This window comes from Drosophila obscura, unplaced genomic scaffold, assembly GCF_018151105.1.
Source record: "Drosophila obscura isolate BZ-5 IFL unplaced genomic scaffold, ASM1815110v1 contig_179, whole genome shotgun sequence".
In the NCBI taxonomy this organism is placed as follows: Eukaryota; Metazoa; Arthropoda; class Insecta; order Diptera; family Drosophilidae; genus Drosophila; species Drosophila obscura.
This window is the reverse complement of record NW_024542766.1, coordinates 7,677,336-7,699,814: the sequence shown is the minus strand read 5'-3', so window position 1 is coordinate 7,699,814 and position 22,479 is coordinate 7,677,336. Positions and strand designations below refer to the sequence as shown.

Genomic DNA, 22,479 nt, shown 5'->3' with positions numbered 1-22,479 from the left:
GGTGAGATCCTACTCACATTTTTCATTCGTTCGAGTATTCATGCGATCATTGAGTTTGACTGGAACTCTCATTCTTCTTTCATTCTGGCACTCATTTATTTATTCTCTGCAGCTATTTTCCTGCTAAATTGTGTCTTCCACATATACTATAAATATACTCCTTAAACAAGTGCCGCCCTTCGTTGGAATGCCTTTGTTCTTTTTTTCTGCTTTCCACTCGATAAATTCCTTGATCAATTTGCTGTCAATTTGTTATAGATATCTCCGCATCGTGTGTCTCTGTATCGCAGTCGTGCTCTGTTCCCCCTGCCGCTGCTTGTTGCACAACAAATGTTGCACAATTTTATTCCTGACAAAACAAGACTTACTCAATTGTGAAAGAGAAAGCTTTTTTCAGAAAGAATTTCCTCTATTCACAAACATATTTTTTTATTTCATTTTTCTTTTCTAGGATATAAATTTCGTACTCTAAATAAAATAAAAGAAAATTTCTCTTTGAATATAAATTTGCTAACTTCATTTGAACAAATAATTTCTCTTAAATATTTGAGACTTTATATTGTTTTTTTTTATTATTTATAATTGTATTATTAATTTATTATTATTATTATTTTTTTTTAATTATAAAGATTTTTGATTTAATTGTAAATTAAATATTTGAATTTTCTTAGAAATGCAAAAATTATATTAGGCGTTTATTTACAAATGTATTCCTTAACTTTTTTGTTAAAGTAATAAATAAAATGTATTAAATTTGCAAAGTTTTTCTGTAGTTTCGATGCCTTTACAGAAATTTTTGAAGCTTTTTCTAACTCATGGCTTTTCCATGAGGATTTCGCACCCCTTTTCAAGGTTAAGCACTGGAAAAGTACTTACAAAATACAATTTCTGTATGAGGGGTTGATGACTCCGCTTGCTGTAACCCTTGAAGCATCATTCCATGGCCCTTCTGTTAATTGCTTTTGTAGACAAATTATAAAAAACCTCCGACTGGTTGGGGCATTGTTTTGCGTTTGAGCATTCCATTCCTGAAACACACACTTCAAAAACAGACAAAACCACCGACGTAACCATGACCATGAAAAATAGAAGCGCACACCAAAAAAGGATAAGAGACAGAGAGCGACGAGTCCTTGCTGTGTGTCCCCGTGAAACGGTGGGTCAGTTTTAATTTAACTTTGACATGCATCAAGCTCTCACAAAAATCCAATTACAAAACAGAAATACATACAACCAACTGGTGAGGGGAAACCCCTTTTTCCCTTTTCCCTTTTCTTTTTTTTTCTGACTAGAAAAACCATTAAATGTGTCCCTTTTTTTGTGTGTGTTTGTTTTTGCGCCATAAAGATGAAGATTTATGAAACCATTAAAAAGGAAAATTGTATTTGAAAATGTATATTAAAATTTGAGTGTGAAAAGTGCTAGAAAAATCAGTGAGGAAAATCAACAATGAAATAGCGAAAGGAAATGTCCAGTCAAACGTTTAAGCAACGAGGCGGAGGTGTTCCTCCAAAATCCGATCGAAATGCGAATGAGGAGAATCATCATCAACAGCAACATCAACAGAAGCAGCAGCAGCAGCAGCAACAGCATCAGGAGGAAGAGTCGGAGAAGCTGCGACAGGAGCTGCAACCGCTGCCACAATTGGGGGCCAAACCCAAGAACCAGAGGGAGAATAAAAGCCAAAGGATTCTCCAAACAAAGACTGAAAATCAAAATCAAAATCAGCGACAAAAAGGCCTCACCTTGCAGGGTTATGGCAACTATATGGAATTGGAGTTTATACAAACAGAAGTCGCGCCATCGTCGATATTAAATGACCTGCCCGTGAGCTATGCCACCACCAGTGTGGTGGCACCACCGCCCTATCGCGAACCACCACCGCCCACACCGCCACCACTGTCACAGATACCCTCCAGAGAGTCGCGACTGTTGCATTCGGCACCAAATACACCCATACGTGGCAAGGTTGTGCTGAGCAAAAAGGAGCGGAAGGAGCTGAGCAAACAATTGGGCTTAGAGGATCTCCAGGGATTGCCATTGGGCAGCAGTAGCTCGGCACAGTCGAGTCCCTACAAGGGTAGGGTCAGCGAACTAAAGAACTGCATAGCAAGGGGCCTTTTTGCCACGCTACATCGGGGCACGCCCAAGGAAAGGGAGCTACAAAACAATCAGGAAATATCCCCACCCCCACCAGCACCAGAGTCGGGCAACAATAATGAGGATGCGCCCGACTATGCCGAGAAACTTAAGAATCTGCCCGTGCGCCAGCGAAAGGTGGCCACATCCCACATGGATAACTATTGTCTGTTCGATCCAGTGGATTTTATCAATGAAAAGGCCATGCGCTATCCCAGTGCCACCACCTCGCATGGCCTTAGGGATCCGCTGTTCAGTTCGCGACAGCATTTGGTCTGCGAAGATGAGGATGAAATGGTGCCCGAGGTCATCTATGACAACGAGGAGCTAGAAGTCGAAGAGGAGACCATCATTATAGAGACGTCTGCACTGCCCGAAGCGGAAACCGAAGGCTGTGCCGAGCCCAAGGATGTGAGGATACACTTTGATCATCATAATTATTTTGTGATTGAGCCAGGAATCTGCACACTGGACATTGGCATACCCAATCCGTATACGAATGAGCAGCTGGTGAATGCAAATCTCGAGCAACAGAATCTGGAGAAGCTTTTCCATGAGCTGGAACATCCCGCCAGCAGCATGTCCAACAGTCAGGAATCAAAGGACACAGAGACCACTTCCACAGCTCTGGTGGAGTCCTCCACCTCAACAAATTCAGGCAGTTCCATGGGCAGTACTTGCGTTCAGAATCAGGCGCAGCATTCCATGAAAAAGAAATTGACGTTCTTGAATCTTTCACCCTTTCGTGGGGGCAAGAAATCGGGCGATAAAACAACCTTTGAACAGCAACAGAGAGCCATTTCAGAGCTGGTGAGCACGGATCACATGTTGCACTTGCAACAATTGCTGCAGGAACAGCGCAGGGATCAGCGTTCGCACACGGTGCCAGTGCCCACGGAATCGAATTATGTTTTATTCAATCCCGGACCCGTGCCCAGTCGTCATGTGCAGTACAAGATACGTAAATCGCGACCTTTGTCGACACACAGCGATGCGGACAGTGGATTTCTATCGCCTTGTTCGCCCGATGAAATGAGGGGCAATCCAGCCGTATTGGTGCTGCAGCAATGCGACAGTGTTCAGGGCTATATTGAGGTGAGTTTTGCTGACGCTTTTTGAGAGAAATAAAGCTTCTATTTACTACAAATTTAGAATAAAAAAATAAAATAAATACATAAAATAAAAAATTTAAAATGTGATTTTGTAGGATTTTATTTGATTTAATTTCTACATAAATTAAATAGCCAAAATAATTATAATTGAACCACTTAAACAGAGGTACTAAGTAAGTTGTAGTACTCCCAGTTTAAGAGCTATTCCTAAATATTATTCCTAAATTATATTCTTAATTCCCCAAAAACATTATGGATTAAACACATTTTGTGTTACCTTTTAATTAGGAAGGTATATTTATTACAATAAAATTAATTAAAGATGATGTCTTCTCATGCTATCTGTGAAAAGTATACATCAAATTAAAAAATTTTTAATTTCTTTTTATATTTTTGGGACATTTTAATTCTAATTTAAGAATAATTATTTACAATAATTTTAAAACAATAATTGTTTTCGGATGTTTTCGAGTCGTTTTTAAAGTTGAACCAGCTGTTGGCAGAACAACCAAATTCTTTTCCTAATCTTCTTCTGTTAGCAAGCCAAGGCAGAGTAGCAGAGTTGAGTGTTTGGAGTTACAGTTCCCAGCATCGGCTTCAGTCAAAGGTCAACAAAAAGTGAAGCCTCCCCAGCATTGAGGACCGCTAGGGCCACAACGCGTATTAAATGGACCATTGTAGGAGCCAAAGCAGGGATCGTAGAAGCCACTGGGACCACAACCGCCGCAGGGGCACAGGGCGGCAGAGGGATAGCAAGGATAATTGCACATCTTGTTGCTTCAACTGGAACTCTGTCCTGAAAATATTCTTTTATTTGTCCGAAAAGTATTGTTCATTTTTGTTTGCTTACTTTTCTAGCTAGACACGAAAATAGGAAAGAATTTTCGGAATTATTTTTCGACTCGTAAAACACTCCGAACTGTACAAATATCTGTGTGAAACTGAATGAGAATGTGTTATGTGCCCCCCCCCCAAGGCCTGCATGAATGTAGGGGCATAGGCCTACTTTTTTTTTGGGAAACAAATAGAATTTTGCATTTGCCCCATGGAATAAAATTAGTAACCTTTTATTATTTATATTTCCTATAATTTTAAAGCTATGAAGCTGGTGTTTAGTTTGCTAATATGTTATGGAATAATCCACCTATGGTTAAGTTTTCATCCACATTGTAGCATGACAACACCCTAAGAAGAGTTTACCAATCCATAAAGCTTATATGCCGACCATTTAGAGTATCCTTTTGTAGCCTTTCCCTTTTATTCTTGGCTGACTCTTTCCATACTTTAATGTGCTTTTTGATTCCACCGTTAAAATCCTCTTTAACCAAAATTACCACCAAATGCACACCCCTCAGCAGTGGGGTGGGGTGCTTATCTATAGGTTTGGTTTTCTATATGTATAATTTCATGTATCTTAAGCTGGTAATCATTTGCGGGTGCGCTGTGTTTCCTCTTTCCCTGTCGATGTCGATGTCGCACACTTGTCGCACCATTTGCCGGCTCACTTATCTTAACGAGCGAAAGCAACTTAACAAGTCTTATAATATGCATCTTGAAAGTACACCCCAGGGGAGGTGCTGTATTATTCAACGTACCAGCCAACCCAACCCCAACCCCCTTTTTATTGGGGGTGTTAGAAATCCAACCCCCAAGAACCTTGCCTGAATTTTTGGGAACTGCAGTTTTCCTGGATTTCTGGTTGCAACGTTTGAGATTTTTGTGTGTACTTGGGGGAGGTTTTTGGGCTGTTCTTTTGATTGCATCAGGTTTTCCCATTTTCCCCACTATTCTTCCATGACTTTTGCACCCACTCTCTCTCCCACTCCCACTCCCACTCTCGCTTTGTTTCTCTTCCTCGTACGCTGCCTCCAGGGAGCAATCAATCGTCGCGTATTCTCGCTGCTGCCGCTGCTCGCTTCATTAGTTTTTCCCATAGCCTGAAACATTAGTTGGATTGTGTGGCAGACGCCAGAGCCAAGTGGCACACAGACAGACAGACAGACAGGCAGGCAGGTGGGTGGTGGAAAACCCCCTCCTAGAAACACCATCTGTGTGCCTTCCATCTTACGCGACTTTTAATGGAATTGAATTAAAATTGTTGCCATGGTGTTGAGTGTTGAATGAGAGTTCTGTCAGAGAGAGAGAGAGAGAGAGAGAGCGAGAGAGGGAATGAGAACAAATAAACAGGAAACAACAGGGTGTACCATGCATCGATGTGAAAGTGTGGAAATGGCGGCTGAAACATACTACCCCTTGGCAAAAGCAGAGGCATTCCGTTCCCCCATTCCCCGCCTTCCCATCCATCACGTACGCTTGCCGCAGGCATTTTCTATCATTTGCAAATTGAAAATGTGCGCACTGTAAATTTTGGCTAGCAAACAAAAAAAAAAACAGAAAGAAACAGTGGAAAATCGAATAGAAAATCGCCCCGCCCGCCCTTAAGAGTCTCTCTCTCTCTGTCTTTGCCTTTAGGGCAATTTGTTAGCCCTAATGAAACGCAGTACGAAATGGAGCATACTTTTTGACGCAAAAGTGTCAAGTGCATTGCTTTGGCAGGCGATTTGCCACTTCGGAGAATGGAGAGGAATGAAATGGGTGCTTCAGCGAATGGCATGGGTTTTATGGGGTAGATGTTTTGGGTCAACTGCAAGTGAAGGTTCTTCAAACGGAAAGCCACTGCAAACAGGAAGCAAAAGGAGCGGCTAAACAGCCAGCCAGATGGGGGAATTTTCACAGCAAATGGAAAGCCAAAGGAAAGGCCATGGCACTGGCGAAAGGCCACTGCAAAAGGGGATGTCAGAGAGAGAGAAAGGAGCTGGAAAATGTCCACAGGAGGCAAATGGAATGCAAATTGATATACACGCGGGGGGCAAACAACAGGATCATCAAGGTCCTGGCCAGAATGATGAGTGCCAAGAGGTAAATGTGCTGGCTGTAGTTTTTGAAGAGAAAATTAGTTTTGGGATGAAAAAAAAAAAAACTACAATTGACAGCGGTAAAGGCTAGTTGTATAGGGGAAGAAAAGTTCCATAATGATTCGACATAGAAATGTTGTGGCAAAATGGAAGAAAAGGGAGATTGGGGAAAATAATCACATATTTCCCATTGATCACCCAGTAGAGTTATGTAAGAGGAAGAGTAAAGGAAATACAATCTACAGAAAATACAAAGAAGTTCACACTTTTAAGTCAATTAAGCAACAACAACAAAATCATTGTACGAAATTATAAGAATTATGAGAAAACGAGAAGAAACGTGTGAGTCGCTTCTGGGGAGGCGACTCTACTTACACCCGGACTCAGGGGAGAAATTTTGAAATACACTTGAAGCAGTGTGATATCACATGAGTCTGGAAATCAAATTTGGTTACTCTAGCTCTTATAGTCTCTGAGATCTAGGCGCTCAACAAGACGGACAGACAGACGGACAGACAGACGGACAGACAGACGGACAGACGGACGGACAGACAGACATGGCTATATCGACTAGGCTATTGATGCTGATCAAGAATATATATACTTTATGGGGTCGGAAACGTTTCCTTCTCTGCGTTACACACATCCACTTTTACCACAAATCTAATATAACCCTTAACTCTTTTTTGAGTACGAAAATTGTATGAAAAATGAATTGTTAAATAAAATAATTACTGAGTGATTTTTCGAGCTTACAAAAATATTCTTAGTTCAACTTATTTGCTTATTCTGTTTTACTGCATATAATTTTTGCACTTTATTTCTCCTATATTCCAGTCCAATTAACCTAAGAGTATGCCATGGTTCCATAGCCAAATCGAAGCCAATTTGCTGGCACATTTTCCGCAACAAAAAAAAAAAAAGGGAGAATATAAATTGCAATTCATAATTATCGTGTGTACAATTTTGCACATATGGTGTATCCTGTAGCCCAATATTCGCCGGCAGCAGCTTCCAATCCCTATATACCATACCAAATCCCGGCAGCCCCGGACATAATTATAAAATGCATTAAACAGTCGAACATTTATTGCCTCAGTCATAAATCAAAAATTTATCACAGAACGAAAAGACGCAAAAAAAAAACAAAATTAAACCCCTGATCCATGAACCGCGACTCCCTTCTCTCCACCCTTGAGAGACCACCACCCACTGCTGACTCGCTCTCTCTCTCTCCCTTTACTGCATTCACAGCGCTCTCTCTCTCTCTCTCTCTCACTCACTTCAGCGACTTTCTGATAATCACCAAGGGAATGCAGCGGCACTTTTTACAACTTATTGGACTAATCATCAGCGGTGGCAGGGGGTTCCAAGGGGTTTCCATGGCTTTTAGGGGTTCCAGGGAGTGTGTCCGTGTTGTGGGTATGGGTGTGGGTGTTGTCCATAAAGTAGCCGCACGACACGCGACTTGCCCAAACGCGACTGCCTGCGACTATAACCAGAAAAGGAAACAACAAATTTGGTGGGTGCAACACCCACCCTTCTTCCTCCTTTTACGGAAGCACCCAGTGGCAGCATCCGCCAAATGTGACTATGGCTGTGCCTGTGCCTCTAGCTGCCGCGTCCTTCTGCCTCTTTCTGTTGCAAGCACAACTATGCCTGACAGTTGACAGCTTAGCGCCTCGCGACAAATATTCGGCCAGTGCGCCGAGGGTCCGTCAGGCAACGCAGAGCACTGTCTGAGCGATGGAAGGGTGTAGCTGTGTGGTTGCAAGCAAAATTGCATGCCTCAGTGCCGTTTTGCAATTTGCAATTGAGACTTTTTCGCTCAAGGAGAGGGAGGAATTGCAGAGAGACAGAGAGAGAGGGAGAGATAGAGCTCGAGCTCTATCATGAAGCACAGCCTGCTGTTTAGGCCAAAAATCGTTGACCAACGCGCGACATAGAGTAGAAGGACGGAAGGCAGGAAGGCAGGAAGGAAGGGACCTCTACTAATTTATGGTTATATTCCCAGTCCCGCCAGCCCCACGCTCCACCCTGGCAATCTCCAGTCCCCAGTCGCCCTCCGCCGTTAGCATAAATTCCAAAATGTTTTTGTTTGCTTTGACTTTGATGGAAAGTGGACGCAGGACGAAGGAACCACTAGATATCCTTCTCTTAGGAATAGAAAATGGGAATGGGAATGGCAATGGGAATGCCCTGCCATGAAGGGTGGTGGGTGGATGGAACATGTGAAGTGGAAAACTTCCACAAAGATTGAAGAGTCTGTATAGACAATTAAAGGATTTTGACTTTTTGAAATTGCATCTGATTTTTGGGCAGCTGAGTTTTCATTTCTGTGTGTTTCCATCTGTAAATGGAATTTCCTTTTCTGGTAAAAGGCAAACATTTATGGTGGAAAATGAATGGGGTGGGGTGTAAGCAAATCGACATTTCTAAAAAAGAATCCAGTTTTAAGTGTTTCCATAATAAAATCCTATGGAATAGATTTCTTTTGAATTTAATTCTATAGTCTCATTTAAAGTGGTTTTCCTTAAATTTTTCTATTTTTTTCCTATATAATTTTGATTTTTTGTATATATTTTTTATCACATTTTATGCGGGATTTCTTCTTTAAATTTATTTATTTATATTTATTGTATTTATATTTATTATTATTATACTATGTGTGTATGTATGTATATTTATTGTATTTATATTTAGTAAATTAATATTTAAATTTTAAAAAAATCTCCAGAAATAATTTTTTATATTATAATTTTAAATTTATTTCCCTTGAAAAACCTCATAATCATCTGTTCATTCAATTGAGTTTGTGGTTTCCGTATATGAAATCCATTTGGAAATTGCATTTCCCAGAAGCACATTAATCACGTGCAACAGTTTTCTCCCCCCTCCACCTACGTTTTCCTTCCCTGTGGAAACTAAATGATTAAAAAACATTTTCCTGTATTTCCAAAAGCAATCGATAATTATGCTGCAGGCAATGCCAGATGTGGATGTGGATACAAATGTCGTCGATAAGGAACTGCCACATGCAACTGTCAATATTGTACAAATGCTGCCACTCCCGTGGCGCCTCTTACCCAGGGGCATGCCCCATTTATAGGCGGCAGATTAAGCCTCCAATTTATATTGTTGTGGGGGGGAAGTGCATATTTTCTTTCTTCCTTTCCTTTAATTTCATATTTTAATAATAATATTTTTAATATTTCTGCGTTAATTTTATGGCCAGCGGAGTGGCAGAGTCGGCGTCGTCCTTTGGAGGCTTTATCGTTAATCCTTGTAGGATTTTTTTTGGGTGGGAAGCGGAAGGAATCGGAATGGAAATCATTGGTCCACAGAGAGAGAAAGAGAGAGGGCCACACATTTTAATGTACGGTTGCAGGCATTATTAATGCCCGACTTTTGTGCCCCCGATGCATGCCCCACACACACACACGTCCGGCATGTGACGTACAGGACAACGACTTCTCTACGGACTTCCTTATTTTCCATTTCCATTCCATTTTCCTTTTCCTTTTCCCCTTCTTCCGCCAACGAATTGCAGTTGCAGTTTTCGTTCATATTTTCCGGGCATACACTTAAAGTTTTCAATTTTCCGGTAGCCATAAGAAGGGGGAAGGAATTTTCCCTAAAGGCCTTTGGGCGGTTTTTACATGGAATGGACATTGTAGGAGGCGCCTCTTCGTCCGCTGTTGATATTCAGGCGAAGGCTCTTGCACGTTGACAGGGAGGCGCCTCTACGTTGACGTCACTTAGTGGCCGCCGCATGCGGGATATTAAAGGCCGAAGACTGTTGCAGCTATTGGAGGAGCACGGAAAATGCAGTTCCCTTCGCAGGAAAATGCAGCTCTCACTGACAGCTAAATGCGTTGCACTTATGCTTAAAACATATCAGACAGTCGACAGTACAGACCCCCCAGACACAGCACTCAAGTGTAGAGGCAGAGACAGAGAAATAAGGGAGAGAGAGAGAGAGAGATAGATGGTGGGAAAGCCCAGTGGATACATGTTGCATGCTTCGTTTGCCTTTAAATAAGAGAGTAATGGGAGGAAATGTGGAAAATTAAATAGAAGACGAAGAATTAGGTGCTCGAGGGAGTAAAGCTCTTTCGTGTGTGTTTTAAATGGAATTAATATTAAATATTAAAGAAATCATTGAAAAAATCTAAAGGCAGATGAATAATAATAACAATAAATAAAATTTCTCCAAAGCCTTCAACGACATCGCTTCTCCTTAAATTTAAAATATTTATAGAGTTACAAATAATTTAGAAAATTAATTTATAATTTATAATTTATAATTTAATTTATAATTAAATTAATTAAAAAAAAAAAACAAATACTATTCTTAATTGCTTCCAAAGTCGTTAAGCATACATAGATTTTCTTAATAATTTATTTTCTAATGCTGTTAAATTCCAAAATGTTTTTCGTTTAAACTTTAAATATTATCACTAAAAAAAAACAAATTAGAATATGCATTTCCTTATGCCTCTGGTTCCTTATTTTATTTGTTTTTCAAACCCACAAACTGTAAAGTATTTTCTTTTGGCATTATTTAACAATAAGCTTGACAGATTTATAATGTCCCCTAGTGCCAGTCTTTTCCACCACTTTTTTTTCCAATTTTTATATTCTGTAGCTTTTGCCCTTCTCTATTCCTATTCCCTTTTTCTGGACTTCTTTTAGTTCTCTTTTCAGTTACATTTTCTCTTATATTTTGTGTTCACTTTTCGGTTCCCTTTTCTGTATAAAGAGGCCATGCATCAAGGCCACAAAACGTGTTGGAAAATGGGGAGAAAAGTTTCCATTTTTGTTGCTTATGTGGGGGATAATCGGTGGAAAGGATAGTTTTCTGTGCGATGGGAGCTGCTCTGGAAAATTCCTCTGTAGGAACTCCTTTTCTCTAGCTTCCTCTTTGGCGCCTCTGTCGGCCCGCTGTGTGAAAAATTACAGCCATAATTTTTGGCCACTAACCAGCCTGGGCAGCAGGCAGCAGGCAGCAAGCAGCCGTCTGGGCAGCAGCTTCCTTCACGGAGAGGCCTGCACTTTGTTCGCACTCCTTCCTTGGCATCCTTACTTCCTTAACGAGTCCAGGACTCTGCTCTACGAGGGCTGCGAATATATATATAGTCGCCTTTCATCGCTTAATGCATATTTTAAACGGCTTTGCAACAGCAGGAGCCGCACCCGAGTGTTTTTGGATGCCGCATATTTCGGCTTATTGGGAAATTTATTTATTAAAATTTTACTCGATGCCAAAGTTAAACCAAAGCCAAAGGCTCTTTCCTGCTGCCTGTTTCCTGTTGTTTGTTCAACTAATTAAAAAGTTTTTGGCCTTTTCCAAAAAATATGCAATTAATTTGTGCAACTTTTGCTCGGCGAAAATGCACTGCACTCCTCATAAAATAATTGCATTGTTTCTGTGCATTTCTTGAGATTTTCTCTAAAAGAAAATACATAGAGATTTTCCTTCATGCAATTATTTACATTTTCTTTTTTGTGCATAATGATTTTTACCCCAAAGTTGCATTCCATAGCCGCTTTGGCTGGCTCTCATTTTTTTATATCTTTTTTTCTTCTTGTGGATGCTTCTGTTTGTATCTTTTTGTGACTGCTATTTATATTTGTTTCTTCTTTTGTGCATTTGAAAGGTAAGAAAACATGGCAGCAAATAAATCTGGTGAAGACTTTTTCTCTCTGCCAGAAGCCAGTTGGAAAAATGAAGAGATAAAGTTTCCCAGTCACAAGAAAATAAGCTTAAAAACGGTTTATATTCATAAATGGGGAAAAGTCGTAATGTCTCTGTGGAATACTCTTCAAGGATTGTGGGGCATGATACCTTGGAGGTAATCATCATTTGTGTTTCAAGGGAAATATTAATGATTTTTGCATTGATTTCAACTTAAACTTTCAACTTTCAACTTAAATGATTATGATATTATTACTGTTTCTGTTGAATATGGCATTAAATAATAGAAATTATTTCTCATACAATTTAAAATATTTAAAATGTTTTCTGACTTTTTTCTATCTTAAGTGAATTAATCTTTTTTCATTAAATTCCTATATTCAAGCTATTTGCATATACCCACTGAATACCCTATATGTAGTTCCACGTTCACATTCGCATTCATACAATTGTTGTTTGCATAACTTTTTGCGTGTTGCATGAATCGGGGGCATGGAAAATCGTTGCTCAAAGCAACAGAAAGATGTGTTAAACTTCCTTCGTTTTTATCATGCTCTTCTTCTCTGGTTGAGAGTCCCTTTTGGATCTTTCTGTGCTGTGCTTTTCACTGATTAAGTTCTCAAGTTGGCTTGTACCTTGAAGTAGAGCCTCTCCTCCTGCTCTCTGCTACTTTCCTGTATTTCCTGCTCCTGCTAAATAATAGTTGTGATAAATGGCATTAAATATTTAGCCTTAAAGAGCTGTCAAAAGGGCAGAGAGGGAGAGATTTGTTGCTAATTAGAAGAGACAACAACACAACTCTCCAGGAATCGACGGAAGATGAATGGCCCCCAGGCATTCGCAAGACGCAACATAACCGTAACCCTAGTGATAAGACTTTTATATAACAAGCAAACGACAAACAGCAACAAAAACAAAAGCAGACAGCCGCTGAGAAGGGAGCGAGTGGATCAGGTGGAAGTAAACTTGGAGTTGGAGCAAGTGTGGACATGGAAATTTATGACTAGGCCTACTCATCCTCGTCTGCCCCCAAAAACATTCGTAATGCTCATCCCACGCTATGCTTTCCACTTCGTATTACTCCCCCGCCAAACTCCTCAGTGTTGTTTTCCCCCCACTTCGTATAGGGATTGGGAGCTATCAATAACGATTCTTGTGCCGCTTTTTTGGGTAGGCCTGCGACACAAATGCCATAAAACTAATGCCCCCAGAATGCAATGTCCCACATGTCCCACAGTGCAAAATCATCATTATTTAGAGGGGTAAGAGTAACAACAACAACAACAAAAAATACAGCCTGTGAACCTCCTTTTGGAGGGGTTAAAGAATCAAGGAATACCCTTTTGGGGATCTTTAAGAATGAAATATACTGTCATATACTAGGTACACTATACATCAGTCACGCTTGAATTTTGATTGATTCGGGAAGGATTTTTGTGATAATATATCTGCCAGAAGTTACCTAAAGGATGTTACATATGTTTGAAAAATGATTGAAATCTTTGAACATTTGTATGGGAATATTTTAAAAGAAGAGCAAGATTCGAACTACTTCTTTGATTCCTTATAATTTCTAATAAATTGGGAATATACATATTTATGTTTTAATACGAGATCTGTAGCAGGTAGAGTCCAGTCGAATGAAATCTATTTAATTTTCTTTATAAATACTTTAAAACTTTAAAACTTGCACTATTACTGCCATAGTTTCTGCAAAATGTTCAGTTAAATTTTCTTTTAAAGCTTTTTTTGAATTACCTTCCAAACTGCTTATGAAAATCCATATACCCTTTTTCTTTTCTTTAGGGTTTGGCGATGATTCCGGAATCATTTTTGGCATCATTGGGGTGACCCTTTTGTGAGAAATTAATAACCTGGTTTACTGCTATATATTTTTATTTTGTTTTTTTTGTTTTTGTTTTGTTTTTGTTTTGGGTGGCGTTGTTTTGCTGTTTGTGGAACCCCTGTCCTGGCCTGTCCTTTGGCCCGTCCTCTCCTATCCCTTTGTTCCTGTATGGCAAAGGAGCAGGGGATCTTGCAGGGGGTTGTGTGTGTGGAGAGGATTTATTTGCCGGAAATAAATATTAGCCGCAGTCAAACACACTTAAGCCTACTGCCAGGCGACACACACACACAACCCAGAGGGAGACAGAGACAGAGAGAGAGAGAGAGAGTGTCCCCGAGTGTCCTGTGTGCCATTTATAGTTTTACACAGGCTTAGAACTTGCTTTACACGCACGTACAACGATGCGAAAGGACCTCCCATATATCACACACCCAGAGAGAGAGAGAGAGAGAGTGCAAGGAGGAGGAGTGTGCGGGAGAGGAATGTGTACGCAAGGCGCGCTGATTCCCATAATTGATTTTGTATTGGCCTTCGATACGGTGGAAAACGGTATACGTTGGGAAATGCTGGATGGTAATGGAACCCAGGATGGAAGGGGGGGCTGCAAACTGCATATTGAATTTCAAAGAGTTTTCCCAAGGAAAAAGGGCAGGAATTTTCTGCCATCAATCAGGGACTAAAAGCAAAATCGAATGTGAGAAGAAGAAAGGGTGTTGCAATAAATTTTAGAGCTAAGATTACACCCCAACGACAGACGCTGACAAAGGCTCACTGCTGCTGCTGCTGCTGCTGCTGCTGCTGCTGCTCCTGATGATTTTATAATTAAATTTGAACTACAAATCAAATTATAAATTTCCGTTTTCTATCAATTTTCGCTGTAAATGATGGAAAATGTAACCTTCCTCTCAGCTCCCTACTGGATGTGTGTGTGTTTTCGAGTAGTTTCTGTTGTGTTTCTACCTGTAAATGGACCTGTCAGAGATACGGAGAGACAAAACCCTCTTTGGCATGGAACTTTTAATGGTAACGAAGGCTTAAAAGAGGGTTTATTTTGGAAGGAAGGTGGATCGCCGCCTGAGGGTTGATTGATACAATGATTATAGCAGAACCGAAAAATCTACGAAAATTATGAAAATTTCTCTTAAATATTATATTTGATGCATTACTCCATGGCGAATCTTTATCTTTATTTATGACACGTCAATCTTGAACAGACGAATATCTTTGGCTAATCTTTACCCTATATTTATTTCTTATAACCCTTATTATATGTATGACGATTCATCAAAATCAAATATAAATCTTGCAATCAACCTGGGACGACACGCGTCCACACGCTGCCAGACGCAGTCAAATATCCATCAAAGATCTATCGGAAGATCTGTCAAAAGATATCCAAATTTTATGCACAGAGATCTGTCTAAGGCTTATAGATTTAACGGAATATCATTAAGCGATAAGCCATCCATCTAAATGATTGATCAACCCTCGCATAGAGACATCGATAGCAACCACCGAAAAACATGTATTTTAATGCTGGGGTGGGGGAGTGGATGGTGCATAACAACAAAGAGCAATCTGCAGAGCATAGAGACCACCAGAGGGTGATGGTGTGGGGGCGGAAAAACACACACACACACAAGCCAAAGCCTCACCCAAGGCAACAAAATGTTGCACAGGTTGCCGTTGCCCCGTTGCCCTGTTGCCCCGTGGAAATACATAACCAAAAGGAGAAGGATATGTCTGTTGCAGTGGCAGTTCCAGTTCCAGTGGCTGGGCTCTGGCTCTGGCTCCCTTTTCAGAGGCTTATGGAGTGTTGAATCATTTTGTATCTCTAAACTCCATCCCTTCTAGTTCTAGGTGGCTGGAAGGGGCACTGCGATTGTAAAATATAAGTACAAGTATTTCAGGGGTTGTGTCCCCCTGTTTTGTACAAAGAACTTTATATTGTGTGTGTGTGTGTGTGTGTGTGTGGAAAAGGCATAGACAAATATTTATGCTCCGTTGAGAGACAGTGAGCTGTGTTATTAGATTTTAATTTCTTGCACCCATGAAAATGATTGCTGCCGGTCCGCTACACCCTCGAAGCACACACACTTTAAAAATTTCAAGGGGTGGGTTGGGGGGTGTGGCGGAGTTGATTCCCTTTGCTAAAAGCGTGCAAATGTTTCTGGCTTGTAGTCGCACTCGTATTTTGCATTTGATGTGGGTTCTTTTCGTGCTCTACTATAAATTGTATCCCTGCCCCACTCAAATCCATCCACACCCAAGGGCACAGCCACCGCCACCGCCAGCAGCATTGTTGTGAGGTGTCATGGCCAGTAATTGAGTTGGAGTTTTTTTTTTTTTGTTCCCAGGGCGAGTGGGGGTGGGTACCCTGTTCTGCTGCTGCTGCTGCTGCTGCGAATGCACTTTGCAAATATTTGACTAACTGCCTTCGTTAAACAAGCATTTTCCGAGCATTTTTAAGCAGACTTTGCTGTGCAATGCAAATTTTCCTGGGATGTACGTGATGAAAAGCGAGGATAGAAAAGGGAGACAAAGTCTCCAGTGTACCAACCCCCTTGGTGGGTGCTGGGTGCTGGGTGATGGGTGATGGGTGTGGGGGTTGCTCTAGAAAATGACGTTTACCAAATTACATTATTAGAAATTGATGGTTTCGTTTGCAAAAAAAAAGAAAAGAAAATAAAAAAGAAAACGAGGGAGTACGAAGAGTGTCAGCAGTTTTGGGTGCACAGTGGAGAATGTTTCAAATTGTTTAACAAGTTTATGGACAGGGGAGATTTGGGGGGATTTTCAGTTTTGAGCGAGGGAGAATGGCTTACGATGGGCAGGGTAAGGGCAAGGGCAAGGGCTATGGCTGTCTGTCAGCAGCAGTGGGGGCTGGGAGTGGTGGGATTACTGAGAGCCACAGGATGACTAATGAGAAGTGCTCCTACCACTACAAACAACTACTTCTAGCAGGTGCCCCCACTATAACAGTTAACCCTGCTCCCTCTACATTGCTCCTCCTTGTGTGAGTGAGAATTTTTAATAATATGGCGCAAGACATTTCCACAGAACCACATTTCAACAGAGTTTTTAGCACCTTCATTGGTAGCGAAGGGGAGCCACATTTCAACTGCCAGGAAAACCACCTCAAAACCTCATTTGAAATGTTTCGGTGGTTGTGGATCCCATGTGGCGGTAGGTAGGTAGCGAGGGATTGGGGGCAAGCAAATGCAAATTTTCCAACTCGCAGAAATCCACATTGACAAATGCATTCGGCTCTTGTTAGCTTTTCTAATCCGAGCATCCCATTTCTGGCTCTCTCTCTCTCTCACACTTTCTGTCTATTTTACACCCATTTTTCTACTCACTTTGCTCTCCATTTATGTGCCCGTTTTTACCTATTTGCCCCCTCCACCTTTTTACCCATTTTCCCCTTCACCCTTCTACCCTTTTTCGCCCCCTACATTTTTCTGATGCATTTACTTACTTTTTTAAATATTGAATGAAAAAAGCGTCGACGCTTGACGGTGGTGTAAATGATGCTTTCGGAGGGGTAAAAGAAAATAAAAGCTTTTAAGCTAGAAAAACTTGGATTTCTGCATTTTTATGTCACCTCCTCCCCCGTGTATAAAAAAGAGAAGTAAGAGAGAAGGCAATACCCTTTTTTTTTGGTGCCTTTCATTAGCATAAATGTGGCCTGCTTTTGGCATAGATTTGCATGGCAATGAGAAGGAGAGGAGAGACACACACACACACACACACAAGGGGGAGAAGAGGAGCTGGCAGCACTCGTACGTGTATTCCTATCGACTGGCGACATATTGCATAAAGCGGACGGACGGACAGCCGGAATTTGGCATCCGGTTGGGCTGGGTAGCAATATCTTTTCTTTTTCTTTTTATGTGTCCTTTTTTTTTGTTTCTGATTTTTTTTTTTTCGGGCAGTGGCAATAAAAATGAATGCCAGGAAGAACTATTCCCTGTGTCGCGCGATGATAAAAGAAAGAGGAATAGCAGGAGTAGGATGAAAGGGGTAGAGGGGAACCGGCATGATGTCTGCCGAATAGCAAAATAGTCACAGCTGACGCGAGGCGACGCGACGCTCGCTCTTCTCTATTATCTCCCCTGCATTGTTTTTGTTTTTTATTTTTTTTTGTTTTGTTTTTTAATTGTTTGCTTTTTTTTGTGTGTACCTCCATTTATCTATCAGCGACAGGATTTTTCGAAATGCCTGCCACTTGCACACTATTAATCAACTTGATGGGGCAACCGGATGGAATTCCCCAAGCGGCGGCTGCCTGCCAGTGCTTTTGTTTATAATTAATGTGAAATGTGTGTGGGTGTGTGTGTGGGTGTGTGTGTGCATGCAAATTCCCCTTGAGACTTGGAGTGTCCTTAACCAACCCCCCTCCCGCCCCTGATACCATCAGTGTACTTGTTAATGAAACGTCATCAAGTTTTTGATGGTTTGGCTGGCTCGAACCCCCCTCTCCACTCTCTCTCTCTCTCTCTTTTATGCCCTTCTCCTGCCTGAACGGCAACCAATCTAACTTGCAGCTAAACTTAATAGACACTTTTCGCCAGACAATTTTCGCCGAAAGTGCAACGATAAAGTTTTTCATTAATCTCTTTCTTGTTGGCCTCAACTTTAATCTTTAGCCCAAAATTGTGCGGCAGCGTCATTTACAACGTTTGCCACTGCCACTGGGCGCTTCAGCCACAATTAAATTGAATTAAGTTGCGAGCTCTGCCACAAGAAAAGGGCGAGGAATGCCACCTGAGGTTTCTGCTACCATGGAAGTGAAGGTCCCTGCTGGAGAGAGAGAGAGAGAGCGGGCTTTGCCGCTTGTCAAATTGATATTTGATTCATGACCAAAGCATTTGTCAAGTCATTCATCTTTCAGCCAGAACCAAAAAACCAAAAAAACCCTCATGCCCTTTCTCTGTGGATCCTGCTTCTCCTGCCACTGTGTCTCCCCTTCATTTGTCTTTACTTTTTACGGGCTCCTTCTGTTGGACTTGCTGTTTTTACTGGCTCCACTTTTGCGGCGAGTGATGAATGGAGGAGTGTTAACGTTTGAGGCAGCCATTGAGTGAGCTTCTCACTGTGATTTCTCGTACCTTTTTTAGTGGTGGTGAGGCGTGATGGGGTGCTTTAGGTTGAGAGTACATTAGCTAAGCTGCAAAGTACATACATATATACAATATATAGCTATGTAATTCCAGTTATTATTGAGGTATTTTTTGTATGCTCTTTTGGTATTTTTTGTTACTTTTTCGGTGTTGAAAGTACATAAGAAAAATGGAAAAATAAATACGTATTTGAAGTTATTTTTCAGGATTTTTCACCGTACAGTTTTCGATATATTTATCAGTTTTTTCTTAAAGCCTAGTACTCAGATTTTATTAGAAAACGATAAGAAATTTTTTACGGCAAAAACTGTTTTCTAGGCTCTGTACGGAAGGCAGTACTCAGATCAAAAAACAAAAAGGTCGGTATATACTAGAAAAGTATCCGAAGTATTGGCTTGCATTGCTGGTATGTTTCGGCCCACCTCGAAAATTATATCAATTTGATATATTTTGCCAGCAAACACGAAGCAAACATTGCAATATGAGAACAAAAAACCAAATGAAATATTTAAATAATTAAGACAAATTGAATCTAATTAATGCAGTATTATATGAATGACAATTATATGGATATTATAATTTAATATTTTTACTAATTTTCATAAATATAAAACAAATATTGTTTTCAAAACATTTTGTCTTCACGGTGGTCGGCAGCGGCCCCAACCGAAGAAGTGCATTTTATTAACTTTAAACAAAACGAAGCACCTGTCTGAGCAGTGTAACCGTACGGAATGCAGTGCACACCTCTGGTCACACAACTGGCCGCTGGAAGAATATATGACATTTGTTTGCTAGCAAACAGTTTTTGGATCTGAGTACTAGGCTTAAATTGAAAATACATTGAATAATAAGAAAAATTCCTAATTAAATCTTTTAGTGGTTCGATAAATATAATTTAGAATGCTAATTTTATTTCTTTGGTAATCTTTTATTTATATTCCGATGATTATGCATACATTTTGCTGACTTTAAATCACATTAATTCGAACTAAAATCAAATGCATTTTCTGTTTTATTGCTCCTTTTGTTTCCCTCTCAATTCTAGTGTATCTTTGAGGTCTCCTTTTGGCTTTGATTGCCCTCTGATTTCTTACTTTAGATAAATGGATATATTACTCGTTGATTTCACTTAAGTGTCGCGTCGCGTCGCACCAGACCGCAAGGCCCCAGAACATATTAGGAGCCATAACCAAGGAGCAAGACCTGTGTGCGTCCCGTTGGGGCGTTCTTTTTGGTTATGCCTCCTCATCTGCAAATCATCATCATCATCGTCCAGGAGGGAGGCCTCCTCTCGTCTCCTGTGGCGTGCGGGTTTCGTGTTTGGTAACACGCGCACGTAATAATCAAAGAAAAAAGGAAAAGAGAGAAGGAATATAAAGGAATAAAACCAAATAAAAGTGAAGAACAAGAAAAAGAAAAGGTTTACATTTCATTCCTGCACGATTTGTCAAGTCAGCGGAAATCGTGAGCGGCCTATCAGCCGACTGCCGAGCAGCCGTGTCGTGTGGCATAAAATTGAAAAATTACTTTGCGTGCCACAAACGGAACGAACTTATAAGAAAGTCATATCTGAAAATATTCCCTCTTGTGCCAGCCAGTGATTTGTGGTCAAATTAAACGCAAACTTACCTTTCGAAATAGCACGCTGATAACTTGGCCAACAAGCCGCAGGTGCCAGGAACAGGAAAATCCCTCTAAAAGATGGTGGGGGAAAATACCTTCGGAAAGAATGGGGAAAACTACCACTGAAAGAGTGGCAAAAGGAGAGGAAAGTGGAGGAGCCTAGTGGGAAATGGTAGGAAACGAGAGCCTAGGGAGAAATGGGGGGCACAGGAGCCTACTGGACTCCTGTTCTGTTTCTTTGTAGTGCAAATATTTTTGTTATTTTCCGTTTTGGCACTTGAAATTGTTCTTGGGGGTTAATTAAGAACGCTTTTCGTTTATTTGTGGGGTGGGTGGTGTGCAAATAGTTGTATTTTCCATGGAAAATGGGAAAGTTAATGGAAATGCAAATAAACTTGTTTTCCGAATGATTGTTGTGGGAGTGTTTTAGTTATTTAGCTGTTTGAAAATGGGCTGAAAAATGGTGGTGTGCTTTCAGTAATGAAAGGATATGCTTTGGGCAGTTCGTGGAAGAGGTACTTAATGGATTGGTACTCATTGAATGGATGAAAAGTCATTTTAAAGTAACGATTGTAATCATTAAGATATCTTTGATGAAACATTTGCTTCTTGAAACAGTTCTATTAAAATGTGAACAAAAAGCATTCAAAGTTGAAAGGTGAAAGGTTGAAAGGGAAAAGGATTAAGTATTAGGGAATGGGAAAATTTATATATTTATTTATTGATTTATTTATTCGCCAACGGAAACCGGCCTAAGGGGAATAAATAATAATCGGGTCCAAAATGGGTGCCTTTAAATCAAGGAACACCAAAAAAGCAAAATTTTTGTTTTCTATTTTAGTAGGAAATACCCTTAAAGGATTCCCTGAAAATGTGCAAATATTTATATGTGGAGATGTAGTGAATTCCTATGTTTTATTAGAACACTTGCATATATTTTTCTCATATTTCTTTAGGTTCTATCTTGCCATATTTCTTCTCTATTTACTCGCAATGAAAACTACTATTAATTTAAATATTAATCCCATGAAAATGTACATGTACAATGTAATTATATAAAGATTGCCAATTTGCAAACATTTTAACAGGATATCTCTTAAACCCATATTTTCATAGCTTCCATCTTTCACTCTCTCTATTAACACATCTAAATCCCATAACCACTTTCCTTACGTCTACAAAATATCCTATTTCTGCGCTGTAAATGTTAGTATTCCCAAAGTGTTTTCCCCACCCCCCAGAAAATCGTTGTCGCTGCCATTTGTTGGTGTTATTTTTGGATGCGTGTTAAAAAATAATTTCCCTAGATAATTTGACAGCACGTGTGGGGGTCCAAAAAGTCTGCCCAAATCTCCCTTTTGTGTGTGTGTTTTTTTTTTCGGCTAATAGCAAAACAAAGTTTGAGTTTTGCCAAAGTTTTGACATCAAACTTTTTTCCTGGAAGTTTTGCTGGAATTGTTTTGTTCTCTCTAGGAAAACTTTTTTTTTTGTTAGCTTGTTTTTCGGGTTCATTGTTTATTTATTTGGATGTGAATGTTCCGCTGTTGTGCGTCGTGTGTTGATTTAATTGAGGCAAATGTGTTATTAGGCCATCAACTTAATTGGCGGGCAATAAGGGAGAGGCAGGGAGGTGGACATCTCTATTGTTTAGTTCTCATTAGGGGCTGGGGGGGCTTATAAATCCAAGCTTATAAAGTGTATGGGGAGGAAGTATTTCAGCTACAATGCCAATTGACTACGTGAACAAATAAAATTTCATTCCTGAGGGTAGAAATTCCTTTCTTCCGTTGGCAAGGGGATTGCGTATTCATTTTGCATTTTGTGGGTGGATAGAAATTATAATGAAAAAAATACAGGGGAGTATCCAGAAGGTTGTAGTGCAGTGTGTCGACCGGGGAATACCCTTTTGGGAAAATATAGAAGATCCTGAAATAGGTTAAATATTAAAATGTACATGGACTTGAAGAGTTTTATGGATTTAAATTTGTAAAATAATCACATAACGAAGAGATCCTTTTTT

The 22,479-nt window shown here is 40.3% G+C and overlaps 1 protein-coding gene and 1 long non-coding RNA gene across 4 annotated transcripts in view; one reads left to right on the top strand and one right to left on the bottom strand.

Moving 5' to 3' along the window:
• The window catches only part of LOC111080758 (protein sickie), a 209,087-nt gene that overhangs the window by 20,889 nt on the left and 165,719 nt on the right, over positions 1 to 22,479 (top strand). For 2 of the 3 annotated variants that reach the window (XM_041592290.1, XM_041592289.1), the window contains exon 2: positions 1,348 to 3,234. The exons of the other annotated variant lie outside the window; for it this stretch is intronic. In XM_041592290.1, coding sequence (XP_041448224.1) covers positions 1,468 to 3,234 — 1,767 coding nt within the window. In that variant the 5' untranslated portion in view covers positions 1,348 to 1,467. The remainder of the gene's footprint in view (positions 1 to 1,347; positions 3,235 to 22,479) is intronic. 3 annotated transcript variants of the gene reach the window in all.
• Positions 3,791 to 4,233, bottom strand: LOC111079331. Its single transcript, XR_002608331.2, has 2 exons — positions 4,102 to 4,233; positions 3,791 to 4,047 (listed from the first exon to the last, which is right to left on the bottom strand). It is a non-coding gene; the product is annotated as an uncharacterized LOC111079331 (long non-coding RNA).